At 41.6% G+C, this 25018-nt stretch overlaps 1 protein-coding gene across 1 annotated transcript in view; it reads right to left on the bottom strand.

Moving 5' to 3' along the window:
• Positions 1-193: 193 nt before the first annotated feature.
• Positions 194-25018, bottom strand: part of pan3 (poly(A) specific ribonuclease subunit PAN3) — a 196939-nt gene continuing 172114 nt past the window's right edge. Inside the window, exons 16-18 of the mRNA XM_070892304.1 lie at positions 17971-18035; positions 3572-3710; positions 194-3322 (exon numbers count right to left, since the gene is read on the bottom strand). Of these exons, the coding sequence (XP_070748405.1) occupies positions 3182-3322; positions 3572-3710; positions 17971-18035 (345 nt within the window). The 3' untranslated portion in view covers positions 194-3181. The remainder of the gene's footprint in view (positions 3323-3571; positions 3711-17970; positions 18036-25018) is intronic.

The raw sequence follows: 25018 nt of genomic DNA, 5'->3' as shown, positions 1-25018 counted from the left end.
GGTGTAATTAATTTTTCCACCAAGTGTGCTGCCTTAGAAGTTATATCTATTTGCATTTTACTTTATATAAATAATGCAAACCTTCACAGCAATACATGCTAAATTCTCAAATACAGAAGTAATTTTCAAAAATTGAGGATTTCTGGATTTTTCAGTTTCACAGTTACTTTCACAAACAACATTTAGGCTAGACTTGAATTCTGGTATTCTTTATTAAAATACTGCTGTACACACAAGTTTTAAATCAGAGATGGAAACATGTAACATAAAGGAGGGGTCATAACAGACAAAACAGACAAAATTGACCGATTCTTTTGTGGTAGCTGGTTTAAGGATTTTTTTCTTTACAAATAAACAAAATAAGGCCAAAGTGGAACACGCGCAGGGTATGCTTACAAGGATTTCTTACAAAAAAACTGTGCTATAGAATATATAAAAAAACAATTTTATAGTATTACATATGTGGATTGTTTTAAACAGCATTAGCCAACTGAAAACCCTGTATAATTGAAAAGATTTTCAAAGAATACATGATTTCAAAAGTTGAAGTCACCATGTGATTTCAAGGGCTGGCACTGGATCATCAAAAGTTGCACATTATTCATAATGTATTTTAAGCCTTTCTAAACTATTTTGAAATAGCTAATGCATTAATTAATGTGCAGGTGCCCAAGATTTCATCTTTAAGAAATCAATACCGACTTCAAAGCCCAACTGTAAATATTCTGTAACTGCATGAACTGGAACCAGTTTAGAAAGTTTGGAACTCTCCCAAATATATGTCTATGAATAAATTTCATAGATCTATACTTAAAATCTCATGGTGACTAGAGAAATATGGTTACAAAGGAGCAAAACCTGTACAAACTGACGTACGAATGCTAACTTTGGCTGGATCATGAATATATTAAAATGAATATTGTAGGCATTTAGCTACATCACTATGAAATCATGTTAGAGGCAAGAACAGAATTATCAGAATTTTTCAAATTCAGGGATGATTTTTTTTTTGCTTTTGATAATCCAGAGGCAGTGTGCTGGTTGAGTAAACATGAAAATTGAAGCCCTGTTTACCTCTGCCTGTTACCCAAATATTGGTCCGTACTGAGAATGTGAGGAGGCCAAGCACTCCCAACCCTTAAAACTCATAGATGATCCCTTTCTGCAATTATTCACAAACAATGCGGAAACAAGAAACTTTTGAAATGCACAGAATGATATAAATACAGTATTTCTCCTCATTATGTCAGAATACCATTTTTTTTGTTTTTTTTTATGATTTTATATAAAAGAATGCATTTTTTTTCCCAAAACATACAAAAACAGCTGCTTCTCTGTCAAACAGATGAGCTATTGACACGACTTTACTTAGGACGTTATCCTTGAAAGAACATAGTAAAGTGCCCTCAATTCCTTTACAACTAAAATGAGGGAAACATTGCGATTGCTCATACAGCCTGTTTATAGGTCAATTCGCACAGGATGCATACAAAAGTGTCAAAATCACAAATATATGCAATCCTTCCCCATTAATTTTAACAACTGGTGCTACCAACTAAACCTCATAGTAGTTGCCAAACAAGCTTAGCTTCGAAACCTTCAGCATGAATGGTGTTGCCAATACTGAAACAAATCCAATATGCAGAACTTTAAGCTTATAAAACTGGACTAATGAGAAAGAAATTTCAATTGTAAAGGCTGTATTGCCCAATACTCAGTTTCAGCATTTCTTCCACATTATATATATATATAAAGCAACCAGTGCTATAAAACATTTAATGCTGGGAAGAAAATATGCATGTCACAGTCATTACACTGAATTCAGTTTCTTTATATCCACTTCTCCATTTTGTCCCAATGGATTTGGCAGTCATATGATTGTTTAGTTGAACAAGTCTGCATTGTATTTTGATATGTTCCTCTTATTTCCCAAATGGTTAAGTTTCAATACTTGACAACACGTTTAGAATTTGATTCTGCAAATGAAAGAATTTCCCCAAAAAGTGATGCAGTTTATAACCCCAAGAAACTGAAACATCACACTTTAGGTAGTTCCACATATCTGTAATTGGTATGACTAATTGCAAAGCCAACTTTGGGGCAAATAGTATTGTAAAGGCACAGCAGCCCACAATCCTTCCAAAATGAAGTAGTACAATTGCACAGGTTACTACTGTCAAACAACTGCTGCTTTTTTTGTGTAAATGTACTTGACAAAATTCTTGTTTTCATATCCAGTGTAAAGTACCCTAATAAAGCTGCTGTTCAAATTATAGAACTTTATACAAAATTAAATGATACATAACAAAACTTAATCCACTCCTGACATTTCAGGCACTGAACTCAATTTAAAAATTAGTCTCCTATAAAAAAAGCTTGCATAAATGTAGAGGCATCTTACCTGTTTTTGACTTACTTACACTGAATTTGTTTTTAAAAAAGGCGCTGGTAACTGTATGAAGCAAGAAAGCTACTTTTTAATTTTGTTATGAAAGATGTGTAGCTGTGACAGTTCACAAAGATGCCATCAACACTGACACACAGGAGTTGTTTAGTTCCTAGAAGAATAGCGTCCATATAATAATCCACCTGATTTCCATAAAAATATGCTTTCTGCAGTTTGGTTTTCTATGTGATAGCACATGGCAGTCAGTCTGAAGTCCAGCGTGCCTTTTGCTTTCTAGAATCATAACCCATCGGAATGCAGTTCACCAAATAGCGTGTCCAATGGCATTTTCACCTATGCCTTGCCATAGGCTTGGGTGCAGCACAATCACTTCAACATCTTCCTTAGGGGCATATACTGTTACCCAGAAAGTAATTCTAAAGATAACGATTTTCCCTTATCAAAATTACATGTGGTAAATCCTTAAAGATCACAAGTCTTGAACTTAAAATTAGTGCATAAACATGTGAAAAAATAAAACTGGGATCATCATGCATCTGATGCCGTTCCCCAATTTAAAAACAGTCTTCACAGACACAACCTCCGATGGCAGTTCTAGCTCCTGTAATATGGACGTTCTTTCTTCAAGTAACAGTGTACCTGACCGAAGTGCAAGCAGCGCTGCTCATTTACATTTGTCTTTTAAATGTGAAATGAGATGGCATTAATACAGTTGTAGTGCAATTAGCTCTTTATATTGTTCTTCGGCAATGTTTTGCCTGAGCACAGCAAATACTACAACTGCCCATTAGAAGCCGCTAGGAGTTCTGAGAAAGCGCTTTCAAAACAACGCTTCAGATCAGCATACGTCACCACAAGAACACTCTTCTCATCTCTAGAAACAAGACTTATTTTTTCTGGTACACCAGCATCCAACTGCAAACAAACAAAAAAAAGTTAACAGCAAACATTAATCAACTTTCAAACACTATAAAGCACTTAAGTAAAATACATGAGATTGTGTACTTAATGCAGAGCAGGTTGTATGCTTTGATGTCACTTAAGAAAATTGTACCACATGAAGATCTTGATTTGCTTGCAAATAAACGAAAAAGATTGTTTATAATGTTCCCAAATTACCATGGTAGTACCTGCTATATTATCACTCTACATACGGTCCATTACCTTGTTCAAACAGGAGACTATGTGACTGAGGTCAATCCATGGGGTACCTGCTTCAGTCAATTGGTGAAAAAGATGATCTCTGAATAGTTTTAACAGGTATCGGTCACCTGTCTCTGACCAGGTAGGATCTTTTTGGAACCTGGCAAAACAATTTGTACAACATGAACATAGCAATTCTATTTAATGCCTAGCCTTTAGGTTTACAATCACAGAATAGCATGCATCAGTATAAGATTTATACTACTTATAAGATTTTTACTAAGTTTGGTAAAAGCAACATGATATAGTGTGAAAAGATGCTGAATTACAAGTGCACATTTAAAAAGGGATACATTTGAGCTTCTTGAAATGGCATTCTGAAAGCAATTCGGAATAGTATTGTAATGAATTTTTATGTTCCAATATATGTGCCTATTTAATTGTACTCTGACGAAAATAAAGGAAGCAATACGACATACCTTCAAACTGCATATACAATAGTTAATCTTGCAATCTTGTGATTTGAAAAGTTTGGTGAAGACAAGCACAAAAGCTACTGGTACTTGCTCACAGCTACAAGGTTGACATATTATACTAAAAAGAATTAAATGTCAAAGGGCTAGAATTTCCTATCAGCCTGCCAGCGCCCGATTGCCGCCCAAAAAGACCGCTAAGACTGGGGAGATTATCGCCGGCGAAAACTTTCTCCCAAAAAGTAAAAAAATCCGCCGAGCGAAAAACATGGGCTTTGCACCCCCATTCTGGGCGAAAAAGTGCAATTTAGGATTGACTGGGCGGTTCCTAAACAAAATGGGCGATAAATTTAAAAAATCAATCAAAAATTTACCCCAAGGCTGTGGGTTAGGCCTAACAGCAGAAAAACAAGAAAAATAATTTTTCAAAAAAAACATAAAAATCAAAAAAAACATTCCCAAGACACTTTTAAACTAAACCACCACAATAGATTTAAAAAAAAATAATTAGTAAAAAAAACAATCATTAACCTTTTTCTTGCAAGATACTTATCTACCGCCCTGCTCTGCTGATCCTCGGGTGTTTTTTTTCATACTCACCTCTGAGTCACTGCTCAGCCAAATATCGCGCCAGGGCGATCTCAGGACGGTGCACACTGGCGGTCCGCTCCCCAGCGGTACCTCGAAACCGCCGGCGTAACTCAGGTAAGGAATTTCTCACTCACCTGATTACCGCCCACAATGGCCAATACCACCCAGAAACCAGGCGGTAAGCCATAGGAAATTCTAGCCCTTTATCACTAACTGCTTTCACTTTTTTAATACCCTGTAATTCTTTAAGGCGTGGGGGAAGAATCATTTTATGGGTTGATCTCTCTTCAGCATTACCATGATCATCATGTTGGAATCAATACTTCAATCAACTATTTCACAATGTTTTTATTAAGGCAATTAAAAAAATATTTTAAAATCTTTTTGTAGCAATATTCAAAAAGGAGTTAGATGAAGTCCTTACTACTAGGGGGATCAAGGGGTATGGCGAGAAAGCAGGAATGGGGTACTGAAGTTGCATGTTCAGCTATGAACTCATTGAATGGCGGTGCAGGCTAGAAGGGCCGACTGGCTTACTCCTGCACCTATTTTCTATGTTTCTATGAAGCTTACAGCCCAATTAATAGCTTCTGAAAAAAACTGGTCTAATATTATCTGCTTAAATTAATAGTTAGAATATATGTAAGTTTAAAAAGTCACATCACTTCAATGGACTGAATGTGTACATTTAAAAAAGAGAGGCCTGGTTTGTTTGCTTTTGCAGCGTTTAAAGTAGTCAAATGTATAACAATCTTTTAAAGATTATTTATTTTGTAAAGTTTTACTCAAAATTTAGATTATACTAAAAAGGACAATTATCAGAGTACTGGTGCACCTGGGCCGTACGAGCACCATGCAGAAATGAACAGTCATTAAAGTCTAACTTTGGACATTGAGGTGTAAATTTGATAAATATTTATTATACAAATGGTAACTGTATGGTTAAACTAGTGTCAAATAGCACAAACTTTATTTCAGTACAACTGAAAATTTGAGACAACTTACCTTCAATATGGTTTTTGTTATTCTTTGAATGTAGTTCAAGCGCCACATCCAAATTAACACATTTATCCAATTGGGAAAAACCATTAAACACTTGTGTCTCAGTAACCATGCGTTCATGAAATTTCCGAATAGCCCTTGCTTTGTACAAGGCCTCTTTCTGCGACTGCATGTTCGTTCCTTTGAAGGAGCCAGCAGCAGATATACAATTTGATGCTAGGCAGAATACAGATATGCAAATTACATATCTTTGGTAACGTCCTCTTGATTCTCCCACATACCTTCAGGTTGGACTCATCCAAATGAAGAAAAAAAAAATCACTGAAGTAATGTCTTCTTCAGAGAGGTTATATTTTAACTATGCAAGAATGCTATTATTTTCCACTACATCATTTCAGCAAATATAAGTCAGCAGCAAAAGTTTACAATTACAAAATGAAAAAAAATCAAGAATATTAACTTGACCCAATTGATCACACTTCTGCCTCTGAGACAGAGAAAAAAGAACTCACCTTTCACATTGTTAGAATGTCTCAAAGTACTTTGTAGCCAATTAATTATTTTTGAAGTATAGTCACTGTTTTGTAGGCGAATGCAGTAGCCTGTGTGTGCACAGCAAAATCCCACAAACAGCAGTTGTATAAATGACCAGTTAATCGGCATCAAAGGATGAATGGTAGCCAGCACACCATGAAATATTTCCACTCTACTTCAAAATTGTGGCATGGCATATTTTACATCACTGGAACATTCAAAACATGGCACCTCCAACAATGCAACACTCGCTCAGGACTGCACTGAAATAGATTTATGTTTTGAAGTTCTGGATGGCGTTTGAACCCACAATTTTCTGGTTCACAGCTAAGTGTTCTACCAGAGTCAAACTAAGAATACTGATACAGTGGCTTGAAATTTGTTATGGCCCTTTTTCAGGTGTTTTCAGCCGTGCCTGAACCAGGAGGGCTGAGGCTGGACAGAAATGGGGCATTCAGCCCTATTGTAATAACAGAGGCAAACTGAAATGGCTTAACATCTGCCATGGACACCTGGGAAGCCACCTTCACTGATGTGGTTGCACCCGTATTCCAAGCACAGATAGTACAGGACATTGCGCTTCAAACTGATCCTTGTTGCCCCGTTTTATGCCTGAAAAACAGGCGCAAGGAGAACTAATTTCCCCCATTTTGGTTCGAGCTGCTTTCAACACTCTGAGCACATAATCAAGGCTAACCTTTCAGTACTCCATCCCATCATAGACAGTCCCTCGAAACTGGCCTGCTTCCACGCTAAAAAAAAATAAGTTCTTAGGTGACTGAACAGTCCAATATGAGAATTGGTCTCCGTCACAGGTGGGACAGACAGTCGTTGAAGTAAAGGGTGGGTGGGATTGGTTTACTGCTCCTTCCACTGCCTGTGCTTGGTTTCTGCATGCTCTAGGCGATGAGACTCGAGGTGCTCAACGCCCTCCCGGCTGCATTTCCTCCACTTAGGGCTGTCTTTGACCAGGGTCTCCCAGGTGTCAGTGGGGATGTTGCATTTTATCAAGGAGGCTTTGAGGGTATTCTTGAAACGTTTCCTTTGCCCACCTTGGGCTCGCTTACCGTGTAGGAGTTCTGAGTAGAGTGCTTGCTTTGGCAGTCTTGTCTCAGGCATGCGGACAATGTGGCACGCCCAGCGGAGTTGGTAGAGTGTGGCCAGTGCTTCGATGCTGGGGATGTTGGCCTGGTTGGTGCGTCTGTCCTCACAGGGGATTTGCAGGATCTTGCGGAGACATTGTTCGTAGTATTTCTCTAGCAATTTGAGGTGTCTACTGTATATGGTCCACGTATCTGAGCCGTAGAGGAGGGCGGTTATCACTACTGCCCTGTAGACCAGGAGCTTGGTGGCAGATTTGAGGGCCTAATTTTTGAACACTCTTTCTCAGGCGTACGAAGGCTGCGCTGGCGCACTGGAGGTGGTGTTCAATCTCGTCGTCGATGTTTGCCCTTGTTGATAAGAGGCTCCCAAGGTATGGAAAGTGGCCACGTTGTCCCCTGCGCGTGGATCTTGATGACTGGGGGGGGGGGGGTTGTGCTGTGTGGCGGGGTCAGGCTGATGGAGGACCTTTGCCGACTGCGGCAACTACGGAGGAATCTCCCTTCAGTACTGCAGGTATGTTGCATTGTCAAATTTGGATGAGGCATTAAAGGGAGGACCCAGCTGCCTGCTTCGGTGGACAATACACATCACAGAGAACTATTCAAAGACAACCAGAAAGTTTGCCTGGTGTTTCTCCCACAGCCAACATTACCAAAGCTGATTAACTGGTCATTGCTGTTTATAGGACCTTGCTGTGTGCACCTTTGCCTGCATAACAATGACAACACTTCAAAAGTAATTAATTGGCTGTGAAACACTTTGGGACACCGAGGATGTGAAAGGTGTAGTGTGTAAATGTAAATTCTTTATTTACCCTCATGGCTAATTTGATACTTCATTGGGCATTTTTGGTTTTTGCATGTTGGTCTGAAAATGAAGTCTGACCTGGTTGCTCATACTTGACAAACTTTAATGTTCAGCAGCTCAGAAGTATAATTTTTCAACAAATTGGGACGGGGCAAACTTTACTTGGAGCATATGTCAACTATTAAATCTAAAGAATAAACTTGCATTTATCGAGTATCTCTTCGGACTTCACTTTCAATGAATTAAAAAAAATATGGCTATATGAGGAAATGCAGCAATCAATTAGCACGCACTTCTAAACACCATTCCATCTACCAATATTTGGCTGGTGACGGGAGCTACCCTAAAATTTTGTGCCAAATAACAGGATTAACTTTAGTTTTGTATAAACCTTTAGTTGCATAGGTGCAGTATACCAGAACTCAAAAGACATCCATAGAGAAATTAGTGCTCACTCTTGGAGGAATGTTAGAAAAACGTTATGCATGTAGAATTCCAAGACACTAATAGATTAAAAACTTCAGTCGTAGTTTAATAACTTCATCAAAATACAAAAATAAAATGTTATGATTCTACCACTAAAGCCTGAAGCTACAACTCAACATGGTGAATCTCAAGACAGAAATGTGACTTTCAGTGCAAAATATTTAAGGCCACAAGATGACACAGATCAAAAGGTATGTGAGTGGAAAGGTAATCAAGGAAGCTGTGAGAATTGGTGGGCTTATAGTACATATTAGTTGACTGCCTATCCCCAGAAATAGAGATAGAGAAGTCGGGAGGGAAGAGTCTGAGATGGACCTTGCGAAGCAGAGGGAGGGGTGGAAATTGGAAACACAGTTGTTGACAATTTCCAGTTCGGGATGGGAGCAGGAAGCGGCGTCTATACAAAATACAAAAATAAAATGTACCAAAGGTCGAGAAACAGAACCTCATCTTTCAATTAGGCATTTTACAACCTTCCGGACTGTTCAGTGATTTCAACAGCTTCAGATCATAACTCACAGTCCCGTTTATTTGGACAGCAGATGCTGGTAATGGTTCTGCTGTTGCCATTTACAGCTTCAGAATCATTTATGTTTTAATGAGATCACCTCTCATTCTTCGAAACTCCAGAGAGTATAGGCCCATTCTACATAATCTCTCATCATATGACAGCCCTCTCATCCCAGGAATCAATCTAGTGAACTTTCGTTGCACTGCCTCCAAGGCAAGTATATACTTCCTTAGGTAAGGAGACCAAAATTGTGCACAGTACTCCAGGTGTGGTCTCACCAAGGCCCAGTACAATTGTAGCAAGACTTCCTTTATCTTATACTCCAACCCCCTTGCAATAAAAGCCAACATACCATTTGCCTTCCTTATTGCTTGCTGTACCTGCTTTCTGTGTTTCTTGCACGAGGACACCCAAATCTCTCTGAACACCAACATTTAATAGTTTCTCACCATTTAAAAAATATTCTGTTTTTCTATTCTTCCTACCAAAGTGAATAACCTCACATTTCCCTACATTATACTCCATCTGCTAATTATTGCCCACTCACTTAACCTATGCAGGCTCTGTGTCCTCCTCACAGCTTACTGTTCCATCTAGCTTTGTTTCGTCAGCAAACTTGGATACATTACATTCGGTCCCTTCATCCAAGTCATTAATATAGATTGTAAATAGCTGAGGTACCAGCACTGATCCTTGCCACACCTCACTAGTTATATAGCCTGCCAACCTGAAAAAGACCCGTTTTATCCCTACTCTGTTTTCTGTCCGTTAACCAATCCTCTATCCATGCTACTATATTACCCCCAACCCCATGACTCCTTATCTTGTGTAATAATCTTTTATGTGGTACCTTATCAAATACCTTTTGGAAATCCAAATATATTACATTCACTGATTCCCCTTTATCGACCTTGCTAGTTGTCAAACACGATTTCTCTTTCATAAAACCATGTTGACTCTGCCTAATCAGGTTTTGATTTTCTAATGCCCTGATACCACTTTAACAATGGATTCTAGCATTTTCCCGACGAATGATGTCAGGCTAACTGGCCTGTAGTTCCCTGTTTTGTCTCTCCCTCCTTTCTTCAATAGCGGTGTTATATATTCTATCTTCCAATCCGCTGGGACCATTCTAGAATCTAGGGAATTTTGGAAGATCACAACCAATGCATCCACGATCTCTGCAGCCACCTCTTTTAGAACCCTAGGATGTAGGCCGTCATGTCCAGGGGATTTGTCAGCTTTTAGTCCCATTAGTTTCTCCAGTACTTTTTCTCTACTTATATTAATTACCTCAAGTTCCTCACCCTCATTAGACCCTTCGTTCCCCATCACTTTTTGTATGTTTTTTGTGTCTTCTACTGTGAAGACAGATACAAAATATTTGTTTAACGTTTCTGCCATTTCCTTATTCTCCATAATAAATTTTCCTGTCTCAGCCTCGAAGGGATCAATGTTTACTTTTGCTACTCTCTTCCTTTTTACATACTTGTAGAAGCTCTTACAATCTGTTTTTAAATTTCTTACTAGTTTTCTCTCATTCTATTTTTTCCCTTTTTATCAATTTTTTGCTCATCCTTTGACGGTTTCTGAAACTCTCCTAATCCTCAGGCTTACCACTATTCTTCGCAACATTAGGGCCCTGAAATTCCAATTTGGCCTTCCCACGGGCATTTTAGAGAAAAAATTCGCACTTACCTTAAGCTGCTGCCCACGTTCGCACTTCCGAGCCTGTGGTCTCCTTCGACTGGCAGTTGCAGCGCGTGCACATGGGGATGTGGGCAGTGCTAGAGCTGGTGTCACATGGCTCTGAGCAGCCAATCAGGTATGGTATCATAGCAATAGGAGTTCCACAGGGTCCTAAACTCCTATTACTATGATTGTGATAGACCCAAAACATCATCTCAAACACCCAAAAACAGTAATAAAAAATAGAAAATAATTACACTACATTCATTTAAATTAAAGTTATTAATGTCTAAATAAAAATAATTTCCTGATGTTTTAAAAAAGTTTTTAAAAATAAACTTACCGTTGTGGGGAGGGTTTTTAAATGATAATATATGTTTTAATAACTTTATTTTTTTTAGATGTTTGTTTTACACTTGCACCTGTAAAATTAGGCTATGAGCCTGCTTTTTCAGGCGCAAAATTTTTGAGGACAGTTGCAAGCGTAAATATCGGAAATTTACACTTACAAGTGTCCTTGCTCCCGATCTGGCTATGATCTGTCAAGCCAGAAACTTGACCGATCGGAAATGCCGGTTTCCAGCGCATGCGCATCGCGCGCTGGAAACCGGCATTTCCAATGCCTTCCCGGGTCTGTCGGAACTCCGTACGGACCTGGGAAGGCCGGAATTTCAGGGTCTATAAGTTTTTTTTTCCAATCTAATGCTATCCTCAACTTCTTTAGTTAGCCACGGATGGATCACTTTTCTCGTGGAGTTTGTGTTTTTCAATAGAATGTATTTTTGTTGAGAATTATAAAATATTTCTTTAAATGCTAGCCACTGCTTATCTACTGCCATACCTTTTAATCTATATTTCTAATCTACCTTAGACAACTTGCCCCTCATACCTATGAAATTGGCTTTATTTAAGTTTAAGACTCTAGTTTTGGACTTAGGCAAGTCACTCTCAAACGTAATGTGAAATTCCATCATATTATGATCACTCTGCCCCAGAGATTTGCTATGAGATTGCTAATTAACCCTGTCTCATTACACAATACAAGATCTAAAATAACCTGTTCCCTGGTTGGTTCCATGACGTATTGTTATCGGAAACTGTCCCGAATGCATTCCATGAACTTGTCCTCCAGTCTACCGTTGCCAATTTGATTTGTCCAGTCTATAAGATGATTAAAATCCCCCATTCTCATTGCATGTGTTACAAGCTCCTATTTCTTGATTAATATTCTGTCCAATGGTATAGCTACTGTTAGGCGGCCTATGTATTACTCCCATCTGAGTTTTCTGCCCCTTGTTATTCCTCATCGCCACCCATACTGATTCTACTTCCTGATCTTCCGAGTCGAGATCCTTTCTCTCAACTGTCCTTATGTCATCCTTTATCATCAGGGCTAACCCCGCATCTTTTCCATTCTGCCTGCCTTTTCGAAACATCAACTACCCTGGAACATTTAGTTCCCAACCTTGGTCACTTTGCAACCACATCTCTGTGATGGCTATTAGATCAAACCCATTTATCTCTACTTATCCCATTACCTCCCCCTTTTGCTTTGCACCATCATTCTTTTTTTCAGTTAATCACTCCTGCTTTCCACCCTACCACAGACCTTCCCTTTTGCTCGCTTTTCCCCTAGTCCTCATTCATCCACCCCATTTCCAACCTCTGTACTTGCGTAAAGACTGTTACATCTCTAACTTCTTCCAGTTCCAACAAAAGGTCATCGACCAGAAACATTGGGCCCAAGTTTCCACACGCGCCTAGAACGGCTCAGTCCCGACCTAGACGCCCGTTTTTCGCGCCACAAAGTGCGCCTAAAAAAATCCTCGGTATTCTCCACCTACTTGCAGGTCCTCTGGCCCTCGGCGCAGCCAGCACGAGCTGTGGGGGGGGGTGGAGCCAGGTCCCTGCGCTGAAAACAGTGCCGGGACCTCTGCACATGCGCGCTACAGTGGGCACGCAAGTGCAGTAGCTCCAGGCGCCGAACTGTGTGGGAGGGGCCCAAAGCACGCAGCCCCTAGCCCTGGCTGAATGGCCTCACTGGGGCTGCGTGAATAAGGCTCCTCCCACGGCCAGCTCCTGCTCCCCCCCGCCCCCCCACGACCAGACCCGACACTCGCTCCCCGCCCCCCCCCTGCCTCCGGACCAGACCAGACCCAACACCCGCTCCCCGCCCCCGGACCAGACCCGACACCCGCGCCCCCCCCCCCCCGACTGACCCGACCCGCGCTCCCGCCCCCCGACCCGACCCCGCCCCCACTGGACCCGACCCGACTCCCGCTCCCGGACTGGATCCGACCTGACCTCCCCCCCTCTCTCTCCCCCCCTCCTCCTCTCTCCCTCCTCCCCCCTCCCCCCCCTCCTCTCTCCCTCCCCGACCCAACCCAACACCACCTACCTGTAAATCTGGTGCTGTGGACGGGCCCTGCCCGAAGTCTCGGGCCGGCCCGTTCAGCCTTCGGTCCCGAAAGGCCTGCCTGAAGCACTTTCACACAGGTAGGAAGATGGTTTATTTAATCTTTTCTTTGCTTATAAATGTTTATTCAGGTTGGATTTATTTGTATAATATTTGTAGAAGTATAAATAAGGATTTATTATAGAATTTAATGACTTCCCTTCCCCCCCCTTCCCCCCTTACCTCGTTCTGGATGCCTAATTTGTAACCTGCGCCTGATTTTTTAATGTGTAGAACAGGTTTTTTCAATTCTACAAAAATCTTCACTTGCTCCATTCTACTTTAGTTTGGAGTACGTTTTCACTGTGGAAACTTTCAAATCAGGCGTCAGTGGCCGGACACGCCCCCTTTTGAAGAAAAAATTCTGTTCCAAAGTAGAACTGTTCTACTGACTAGAACTGCAGAAAAAAAAATGTGGAGAATTGCGATTTCTAAGATAGTCCGTTCTTCACCAGTTGCTCCTAAAAATCAGGCGCGAATCATGTGGAAACTTGGGCCCATTAACTCTGTTTCTCTCTCCACAGAAGCTGCCTGACCTGCTAAGTAGTTCCAGCATTTTCTGTTTTTATTCCCCACATACCATGTCTGTTACCACCTCAAAAAATTCTATGAAGTTTGTTGAGCACAATCGGCCCTTTTGAAATCTATGCTGACTACTTCTAACTATTTTCTCTTTCTCTAGATAATGTATAATTTCATTCCTTATGACTCTTAAAATTTTCCCTACCACAGATGTTAAGATAACTAGCTTGCAAATATTTGGATTAGCTGTGCCTCTTTTTTTTATATAAATGGGTAATACATTTTCGCATTCCAATCCTCCAAGACACATTCACACTCAGCAGAGCTGTGAAATATAATTTATTGGACCTCAGCAATTTCCTTTCCCTCATCTCCCTCCATATTCTAGCAAGTATCTCCATGGGCCCTGCTACTTTGGTTTTCCTTTACCCTAACTAACACATCTAAAATATTTTATCCATCATAATATCACTCGTCCTGTTCTCAATCACTTCAGCATTCACCTCCTTTCTAATAACCTTCTCTTTGGTAAATACCTCTGCCATTTTTGATTAACAAATTAACAATCTTCTCTTCTCAAGGGTCTGGTCTTGTTTGCAACTGATCATAGGGTGTATGGGCTTGTCTATGGAAACTGCCTTTTGTGGCGAGAATGAGTAAAATGTATGGGGGAATATGCTCAAACTACAATAAAATAAAAATCTTGAACTGCACTATATATAAATGTATCCTACTTTTGTTTTAACTTGCAAATTGTACAACAAATGATAATGTTGTTGCTAACTGGGGGCTAATTTGTGGCAGGGTTTTTAAATATGGATGCGACTATTTGTACCGTCAAAATGGCTGCCTTGTCTGTGATTGGCTCTCCAATATAACTTGACTATTGTTGATTGGTCCCCTTGGAGGATAAGCTACATCTTGAATTTGTAATTGGAACCACCCAGCCCAAGTTCTGACTGACTTCGCAAATTATAGCTCAATCCATTTTGACTTCTGAAGCCACAGAGGATAGATCTCCCCAAAAGCCACCAAGTTCCAGCAGAAGTCCCTTACCCCAGCGCAAGTGCATCCCTCTCCCAGCCGAAGTCCCTTGCACCAGCACGTGCTGCCTCCCCTAGCTGAAGTCCGTTACCCCAAGCACATGTGCATGACCTTACCCCCGACCCCCGCCATAGATGAGGATTGTTAACAGGTTTATCGGGTATGAAGTGAATAGTGAGTGTCGTGACTTCTGGATTTCATCCACTCCAATGATGTCCCTTGTCACAAATGCACCGAGCTTTCCGAGAAATCGGGTGTGGGTGTAAAGTGGGTTGGAAGAACCTCTCTCCCCTCTGATTCCCCGTGTCTCTCTCTTTCTCCCTCCCCCCCCCTCCACCCCGACCCCCAGGGCACTCTCTCTCTCTCTCTCTCTCCTACCCCCCATCCCCCCCCCCCCCCACAAACACTCTCCCTCTCCCTCGGCTGCCCACTGCCACCACCGCTCTCCCCCTGCCCAGTAGGAGACTCGGGGCCCGATCGGAGGCTTGGCGGCTTGTGACTCAGCGGGAGGCCCAGTCGGAGGAGCAGCAGCAGCAGGCTCGGGTGAACAACCCGTGGAGCAACGTGGTCGGACTGATTGCAGGATCCCACTTCCAGTTCTGGTTTTGGGCGGGAGGCATCGGGGTCGGAGTCTCGCGAGGACACAGGTGCAGAAGGACAGAAAAAATGCAGTACAAATTGTCACTCCCTTTAAATATTATATGGGATGAGGGAAGATCGCATAATTCTTGCAACCAGGGTATAAAAGTTCAGAAATGAGCTCCGTGATTCTGCCAGCTGAACGATGTGTCTATTCTGATGGTAAATGTATAAGTGAAAATGATACTTTTACTACAGTTCATTATTTTTTCAAATATTCTGTGATTCACAACTAAATGGTCAACCTGCAATAAAATATTGGTACTATTTAAGAATTTCCCAAATAAGTGCTGTTCTTAACATGGATTTATGAAGGGGAAATCATGTTTAACTAATTTACTGGAATTCTTTGAGGATATAACGAGCATGGTGGATAGAGGTGTACCGATGGATGTGGTGCATTTAGATTTCCAAAAGGCATTCGATAAGGTGCCACACAAAAGGTTACTGCAGAAGATAAAGGTACACGGAGTCAAAGGAAATGTATTAGCATGGATAGAGAATTGGCTGGCTAACAGAAAGCAGAGAGTTGGGATAAATGGGTCGTTTTCGGGTTGGAAATCGGTGGTTAGTGGTGTGCCACAGGGATCGGTGCTGGGACCACAACTGTTTACAATATACATAGATGACCTGGAAGAGGGGACAGAGTGTAGTGCAACAAAATTTGCAGATGTCACAAAGATTAGTGGGAAAGCGGGTTGTGTAGAGGACCCAGAGAGGCTGCAAAGCGATTTAGATAGGTTAAGCGAATGGGCTAAGGTTTGGCAGATGGAATACAATGTTGGAAAATGTGAGGTCATCCATCTTGGGAGAAAAAAAAACAGTAAAAGGGAATATTATTTGAATGGGGAGAAATTACAACATGCTGCTCAAAAAGTTAGTTTGCAGGTGCAGCAGGTAATCAGGGAGGCGAATGGAATGTTGGCCTTCATTGCGAGAGGGATGGAGTACAAAAGCAGGGAGGTCCTGCTGCAACTGTACAGGGTATTGGTGAGGCCGCACCTGGAGTAATGCGTGCAGTTTTGGTCACCTTACTTAAGGAAGGATATACTAGCTTTGGAGGGGGTACAGAGACAATTCACTAGGCTGATTCCGGAGATGAGGGGGTTACCTTATGATGATAGATTGAGTGGACTGGGTCTTTACTCGTTGGAGTTCAGAAGGATGAGGGGTGATCTTATAGAAACATTTAAAATAATGAAATGGATAGACAAGATAGAGGCAGAGAGGTTGTTTCCACTGGTCGGGGAGACTAGAACAAGGGGGCACAAAATACGGGGGAGCCAATTTAAAACCGAGTTGAGAAGGAATTTCTTCTCCCAGAGGGTTGTGAATCTGTGGAATTCTCTGCCCAGGGAAGTAATTGAGGCTAGCTCATTGAATGTATTCAAATCACAGATCGATAGATTTTTAACCAATAAGGGAATTAAGGGTTATGGGGAGCGGGCGGGTAAGTGGAGCTGAGTCCATGGCCAGATCAGCCATGATCTTGTTGAGTGGCGGAGCAGGCTCGAGGGGCTAGATGGCCTACTCCTGTTTCTAATTCTTATGTTCTTATGTTTAACATTTAAATTAAAATCAACAGCAACAGCAACAGAAACTGGCTGTAAGAAATGGCTCAATGTTTTGAACGCTTAAATACGATTACTGCACAAAACTATAATTGTCTACATTTACTTTGTTCAAAAAAAATACAGCAAAAGGATTAGAATTTTAAAATTGGGGCGTTGCTGGACTGGGAGCCAATGTCGGTCAGTGAACACGGGTGTGGTGGGTGAACAACACTTGGTGCAAATTAGGATATGGGCAGCAGAGCTTTAGATGAGCTCCAGTTTATGGAGAATGGAAGATTGGAGGCACCAGGAGTCGAGCGATGTTACGTAAGTGAAAGTAGGCAGTCTTGGTGATGGAGCAAGCATGATTATTCTCTAATATTCAGCATTAAAATGGCATGTCCAGAATAATTACATAAACCTTGCACTCGAGTCAATACAGACACCTAAGTAACAACTACTTGCCTCTACTTAGTTGGTAATTATACACACACATGGTCAGAAATTAAACCAGGTAATCTATGTTCTGAATGCCTCAAACATTTTTCCTTAAATAAAAGAACAAATTCATTTATTTGGGTTGCTCAAATAGCCCAATGCTGAATTGCAAATCAGATGGTTGCAAATCAGATGGGTTGCATGTTTGTTTATCACAGGCACCTGACAGTCAAATTAATTTGACTTGGGTAGGGGAATTTCTGCAGTTCTAACCTACACATCTAGATGGTCTACAAAGAAAAACAAGTTCTGAACTAAATCTTGTAAATATTCACTTTTTTCCAGAAATAAATCAAGAACCAATTCTTCCATTTAATTCCATCTGTCCTAATTACTGAGCTCACCCAATGTGATCTGTTTGAATCATACATCTTGATTAACTGATCTTATTCTGGCCTAGACTAAATGCAAGATGATTTTCAGAAAGGAAAAAAATAGAAAGGGAGGAGCAGATGGGAAGAATAAGCCAGTCACTTTATTTTCTATCGAAATTATTTGTAAATAAAACTTACTCTGGCCTCTCATTGATTGTTCCCAGTTTTGCTAGTAGCCTAAACAGCCTTCCATTTTGCACCTCCTGCAAGACAGAAAATACAAATAGGTTAAAACAGAACAGAATCAATATACAGCTCAACCATAGGTCTGGCTTTTTGATCAAGGTACTTACCTTTTGAAGGTGCAGCAGTTCATTCAGATGGCACTATCCTCTGTATAAAAAATAAAGCTGGAACATGCAACCAAAAAAACCCAAAAGATACTTCCCCTCTGCCCCCTAAGACTGTTCATCCAAAACTCATGTCACATCACCTTACACCTTGCTATACAAAATCAGCTCCCGAGTGTGTAATGCTGGTCCTTATGCTGCTTGGCCTCCTTAAAGTCTAATTTCTGCTACTCATGGGCTAATACTGCCATGTGTAGCAGGTAACATACAAATGGCATTTTTCATTCGACTCGGTGAAATAAAATTTCAAAAAGCTAAGCTCTGCTCAACAGTGAAAAAGGTTTAACTACATTACAGCAAGCTAAAAATGAATAAGAAATTACCATGCTGATTTGGTGTGCAATATCTTGTCTTTGCCCAACAATGAGGAGCCCAAATAGAGAACAATACGGGTCCAAAAAATGGTTGAGAAATATATAGTGAATCAGTTTACCACATCTAAACTTGAGATTTGCTTGCCCATTTAAGTAATCAGACTATCTTGCTAGATTGGGTTGAAGAATTAGCATCTTTGTCCAAATTTGATGTCAACGGTTTATAGGATGGTTGAAATATTTGTGGCTGCTTTTCCTTAATCTAGTAGACAGCTTCTTGTTTCTTCCATTCCATGTGTAAGTTACCTGGCTACCCCTGCTACTTCAACCTACTGCAACAGTTTTGAAGAGTGGAACCCTCCTACTAAATACCCTCTGCAGATCTAGAGTTGTATCTTAAGGCGGATGCATGGCCTACGCTCACTATATCCAGTGACTACATAGATCGCCCTGTGTAGAATCCTTAACTCTTAATTTTCCTACTTGAAAGATTACAAATATTTTGAAAACTGTAGGGGAATTCACTCCCAACCAATTCTGGTCTAATAATAACTTTCATTTATATAGCGCCTTTAACGTAGTAAAACATCCCAAGGTGCTTTACAACAGTGTTACAAGACAAAACAGATAAATTTGACACCGAGCCACAAAAGAAGAAATTAAGGCAGATGACCAAAAGCTTGGTTAAAGAGGTAGGTTTTAAGGAGCGTCTTTAAGGAGGAAAGACAGGTACAGAGGCGAGAGGTTTAGGGAGGGAGTTCCACAGCTTAGGACCCAAACAGCTGAAGGCACGGCCACCAATGGTTGAGCAGTTGTAATGAGGGGTGTTCAAGAGGCCAGAATTTGAGGTGTGTAGACATCTTGTGGGGATGTGAGGCTGAAAAGGATTACGAGAAAGAGAGGCGCAAGGCGATGGAGTGATTTGTAAACAAGGATGAGAATTTTGAAATCGAGGCATTGTTTAACCGGGAGCTAATGTAGGTCAGAAAGCACAGGGGTGATGGGTGCACTCGATACGGTGCCTTCTTATTCTATACCCTTAATAAATTCAGACATTTTGTTTCAAAAGATGATGCATCCGAATTTTTCCAAACCATAGCATCCTGTAGAGGATGGAAGATTATGTTACTGAATCTAAGACAGCTGAACTTTGAGATAGTTTTTATTTGGTTATTGTCTGCTGATTGCCTAACACAAAGTTAAAACGATGGCTTGATTTCCTTTCTCTGACTTTCCAGGTAAAAACTTTACAATGTACACTTTTATAAGGGCCCAAGTTTCCACATGATTCGCGCCTGATTTTTAGGAGCAACTGGTGGAGAACGGACTATTTTAGAAATCGCAATTCTCCACATTTTTTTTTCTGCAGTTCTAGTCAGGTAGAACAGTTCTAGTTTAGAACAGAATTTTTTCTTCAAAAAGGGGGCGTGTCCGGCCACTGACGCCTGATTTGAAAGTTTCCACAGTGAAAATGTACTCCAAACTAAAGTGGAATGGAGCCAGTGAAGATTTTTGTAGAACTGAAAAAACCTGTTCTACACATTAAAAAATCAGGCGCAGGTTACAAATTAGGCGTCCAGAACGAGGTGGGGGGGGGGGGAAGGGAAGTCATTAAATTCTACAATAAATCCTTATTTATACTGATACAAATATTATACAAATAAATCCAACCTGAATAAACATTTATAAGCCAAGAAAAGATTAAATAAACCATCTTCCTACCTGTGTGAAAGTGCTTCAGCCAGGGAGAATTCTGCAGCCGTTCGTGCTGCTGAGTGGGGGGGGGGGGGGGGGGAGGAGAAAGCCGTTCGTGTCGCTGAGCGGGAGGGGAAGAGAGAGAGAGAGAGGGGGGTGGGAGGGAGGGAGAGAGAGGGGGGGGAGGAGGGGAGGGAGGGAGAGAGAGAGGGCGGGGGGGGGGGGGGGAAGAGAGAGGGGGGGGGCCGGGCGGGTCGGGTCGGGGAACAGGAGCGCGGGTCGGGTCGGGTCAGTCGGGGGGGGGGGGTGGGGAGTTGGGGGGAGCGGGTGTCGGGTCTTGTCGGGGGCAGGAGCTGGCCGTGGGAGGAGCCTTATTCACGCAGCCCCAGTGAGGCCATTGGGCCAGGGCTAGGGGCTGCGTGCTTCGGGCCCCTCCCACACAGCTCGGCGCCTGGAGCTACTGCACTTGCGTGCCGACTGTAGCGCGCATGTGCAGAGGTCCCGGCACTGTTTTCAGCGCCAGGACCTGGCTCCGCCTCCCCCATAGCTCGTGCTGGCTGCGCCGAGGGCCAGAGGACCTGTAAGTAGGTGGAGAATACCGAGGATTTTTTTTAGGCGCCGTTTTAGGCGCGAAAAACGGGCGCCCAGCTCGGAGGGGCGCCCGTTTTTTTTCTTGTGGAAACTTGGGCCCTTAAAGTGCAACTTAAAAAAAAAAAATGCTTGGCAGAGACAACACTGGAAATAGATACTTTTGCTAACTAACTGAAGGCTATTTAAGTATATATTCGGGTTCTTCATTCGAAACACCTGTGAACTCATCCTTTTTTTGGCGTGGAAGCAAGTCATCCTCGTTTCGAAAGACTGCCTATGATGATGATTTAAATCCTGCAGAAAGTGAGTGATTTATTGGCAGCTCAGCTAAAGCTATCCTCAATGTCAAGTGGTATGTTTAATAAGAACATAAGAATTAGAAACAGGAGTAGGTTCATCTAGCCCCTCGAGCCTGCTCCGCCATTCAATAAGATCATGGCTGATCTGGTCGTGGACTCAGCTCCACTTACCCGCCCGCTCCCCGTAACCCTTAATTCCCTTGTTGGTTAAAAATCTATCTATCTTTGACTTGGAAACATTCAATGAGCCAGCCTCAACTGCTTCCTTGAGCAGAGAATTCCACAGATTCACAACCCTCTGGGAGAAGAAATTCTTTCTCAACTCGGTTTTAAATTGGCTCCCCCGTATTTTGAGGCTGTGCCCCCTAGTTCTAGTCTCCCCCACCAATGGAAACAACATCTCTGCCTCTATCTTGTCTATCCCTTTCATGATTTTAAATGTTTCTATAAGATCACCCCTCATCCTTCTGAACTCCAAGGAGTAAAGACCCAGTCTACTCAATCTATCATCATAAGGTTACCCCCTCATTTCTCGAATCAGCCTAGTGAATCGTCTCTGTACCCCTTCCAAAGCTAGTATATCCTTCCTTAAATAAGGTGACCAAAACTGCACGCATTACTCCAGGTGCGGCCTTACAAATACCTTATACAGTTGCAGCAACACCTCCTTGCTTTTGTATTCCATCCCTTTCGCAATGAAGGCCAACATTCCATTTGCCTTCCTGATTATCTGCTGCACCTGCAAACTAACCTTTTGGGATTCATGCACAAGGACCCCCAGGTCCCTCTGCACCACAGCATGTTGTAATTTCTCCCCATTCAAATAATATTCCCTTTTACTGTTTTTTTCCCCAAGGTGGATGACCTCACACTTTCCGACATTGTATTCCATCTGCCAAACCTTAGCCCATTCGCTTAACCTATCCAAATCTGAGTCCTCTACACAACCCGCTTTCCCACTAATCTTAGTGTCATCTGCAAATTTTGTTGCACTGCACTCTGTCCCCTCTTCTAAGTCATCTATGTGTATTGTAAACAGTTGTGGTCCCAGCATTGATCCCTGTGGCACACCACTAACCACTGATTTCCAACCGGAAAAGGACCCATTTATCCTGACTCTCTGCTTCCTGTTCGCCAGCCAATTCTCTATCCATGCTAATACATTTCCTCTGACTCTGCGTACCTTTATCTTCTGCAGTAACCTTTTGTGTGGCACCTTATCGAATGCCTTTTGGAAATCTAAATACACCACATCCATCGGTACACCTCTATCCACCATGCTCGTTATACCCTCAAAGAATTCCAGTAAGTTAGTTAAACATGATTTCCCCTTCATGAATCCATGCTGTGTCTGCTTCATTGCACTATTCCTATCCAGATGTCCCGCTATTTCTTCCTTAATGATAGTTTCAAGCATTTTCCCCACTACAGATGTTAAACTAACCGGCCTATAGTTACCTGCCTTTTGCCTGCCCCCTTTTTTAAACAGAGGCGTTACATTAGCTGCTCTCCAATCCGCTGGTACCTCCCCAGAGTCCAGAGAATTTTGGTAGATTATAACAAATGCATCTGCTAAAACTTCCGCCATCTCTTTTAATACCCTGGGATGCATTTCATCAGGACCAGGGGACTTGTCTACCTTCAGTCCCATTAGTCTGTCCAGCACTACCTCCCTAGTGATAGTGATCATCTCAAGGTCCTCCCTTCCCACATTCCTATGACCAGCAATTTTTGGCATGGTTTTTGTGTCTTCCACTGTGAAGACGGAAGCAAAATAATTGTTTAAGGTCTCAGCCATTTCCACATTTCCCATTATTAAATCCCCCTTTTCATCTTCTAAGGGACCAACATTTACTTTAGTCACTCTTTTCCGTTTTATATATCTGTAAAAGCTTTTACTATCTGTTTTTATGTTTTGCGCAAGTTTACCTTCGTAATCTATCTTCCCTTTCTTTATTGCTTTTTTTAGTCATTCTTTGCTGTTGCTTAAAATTTTCCCAATCCTCTAGTTTCCCACTAACCTTGGCCACCTTATACGCATTGGTCTTTGATATAATACTTTCCTTTGTTATCCACGGCTGGTTATCTCTTCTCTTGCCGCCCTGGAATATATTTTTGTTGCGCATTATGAAAAAGCTCCTTAAAAGTCCTCCACTGTTCCTCAATTGTGCCACCGTTTAGTCCTCGTTTCCAGTCTACTTTAGCCAACTCTGCCCTCATCCCACTGTAGTCCCCTTTGTTTAAGCATAGTATGCTCGTTTCTGACACAACTTCCTCATCCTCAATCTGTATTACAAATTCAACCATATTGTGATCACTCATTCCGAGAGGATCTTTTACAAGGAGATCGTTTATTTTTCCTGTCTCGTTACACAGGACCAGATCCAAAATAGCTTGCTCCCTTGTAGGCTCTGTTACATACTGTTCTAAGAAACAATCCCGTATGCATTCTATGAATTCCTCCTCCAGGCTACCCCCTGCGATTTGATTTGACCAATCGATATGTAGGTTAAAATCCCCCATAACTACTGCCGTTCCTTTTTCACATGCCTCCATTATTCCCTTGATTATTGCCCGCCCCACCATGAAGTTATTATTTGGGGGCCTATAAACTACGCCGACCAGTGACTTTTTCCCCTTACTATCTCTAATCTCCATCCACAATGATTCAACATTTTGTTCATTGGAGCCAATATCATCCCTCACAACTGCCCTGATATCATCCCTTATTAACAGAGCTACCCCACCTCCCTTCCCTTCCTATCTTTCCGAATCGTCAGATACCCCTGTATGTTTAATTCCCATTCCTGGCCACCTTGCAACCATGCCTCTGTAATGGCCACCAAATCATACCCATTTGTAATGATTTGTGCCGTCAACTCATTTACTTTATTTCTAATGCTGCGTGCATTTAGGTAGTGTTTTCATCCTAGTTTGTAAACCATGATTTTTAGTTTTTACCCCTCCTGCAGCCCTTTTATATTCAGTGGCCCTTTTTGTTTCTTGCCTTTGGTTTCTCTGCCCTCCACTTTTACTCATCTCTTTTCTGTCTTTTGTTTTTGTCTCCTTTTTGTTTCCCTGTCTCCCTGTATTGGTTCCCATCCCCCTGCCATATTAGTTTAACTCCTCACCAACAGCACTAGCAAACACTCCCCCTAGGACATTGGTTCCGTTCCTGCCCAAGTGCAGACCGTCCGGTTTGTACTGGTCCCACCTCCCCCAGAACCTGTTCCAATGCCCCATGAATTTGAATCCCTCCCTGCTGCACCACTTTGAAATGCTCAACCGTGCAGAGAGCTAGCTTTATACCTATATCAGATGCCTCCGAGGGAAAAGATTCTGCCAAAAAGATCACATTCATAGAAAGTACAGCATGATTAAGATGTCTTATACTGAAATATGGCCGTCAAGAATTTAAATCACTATTGGGCTAGTTCATTAGAAGCACTGTTGTAATCAAGACTTTCATTGGTGGAGAACTTTCAATATGTGTATAGCTCTTAAAGAGCCAAAACTTGTGATATATGGAAAGTATCAGATCACAAGTGGTAACTAGGTACAGGAAAAAAATATCCTGCTGTTGAAACAGATTTTGAAGCTGGAACTTGACATGAATTTCAAATTGAGAAGTTACCTGTTGAGAAGATACTGCTTGCCTGATACTGGAAGAAGTGTGCTAACAAAGATTAGTTTACAGAAAAAATACTGAAAATAATTTGTTTAAGGGTGGGAAAGATGACAGAAAGACAGAGGGGTCTTTTACAATGCATGGATGAGTGTAGTGAGAAACATCAGAGATTTCATCACTTAAAGGGATAACATTTAATATAATTTCCTGATTGTATGGGTTTTCTTTAATATGGAAAATGGAAGGTAAAAAATAAAAATGTTTTAGTAGCATTACTTGTGAACATCAATAAAAAGTGTTAAATACCCC

The sequence above is a fragment of the Pristiophorus japonicus genome, chromosome 10, assembly GCF_044704955.1.
Source record: "Pristiophorus japonicus isolate sPriJap1 chromosome 10, sPriJap1.hap1, whole genome shotgun sequence".
Lineage (NCBI taxonomy): Eukaryota > Metazoa > Chordata > Chondrichthyes > Pristiophoridae > Pristiophorus > Pristiophorus japonicus.
Note: the sequence above shows the minus strand (reverse complement) of the source record. Positions and strands in the feature narration are given on the sequence as shown.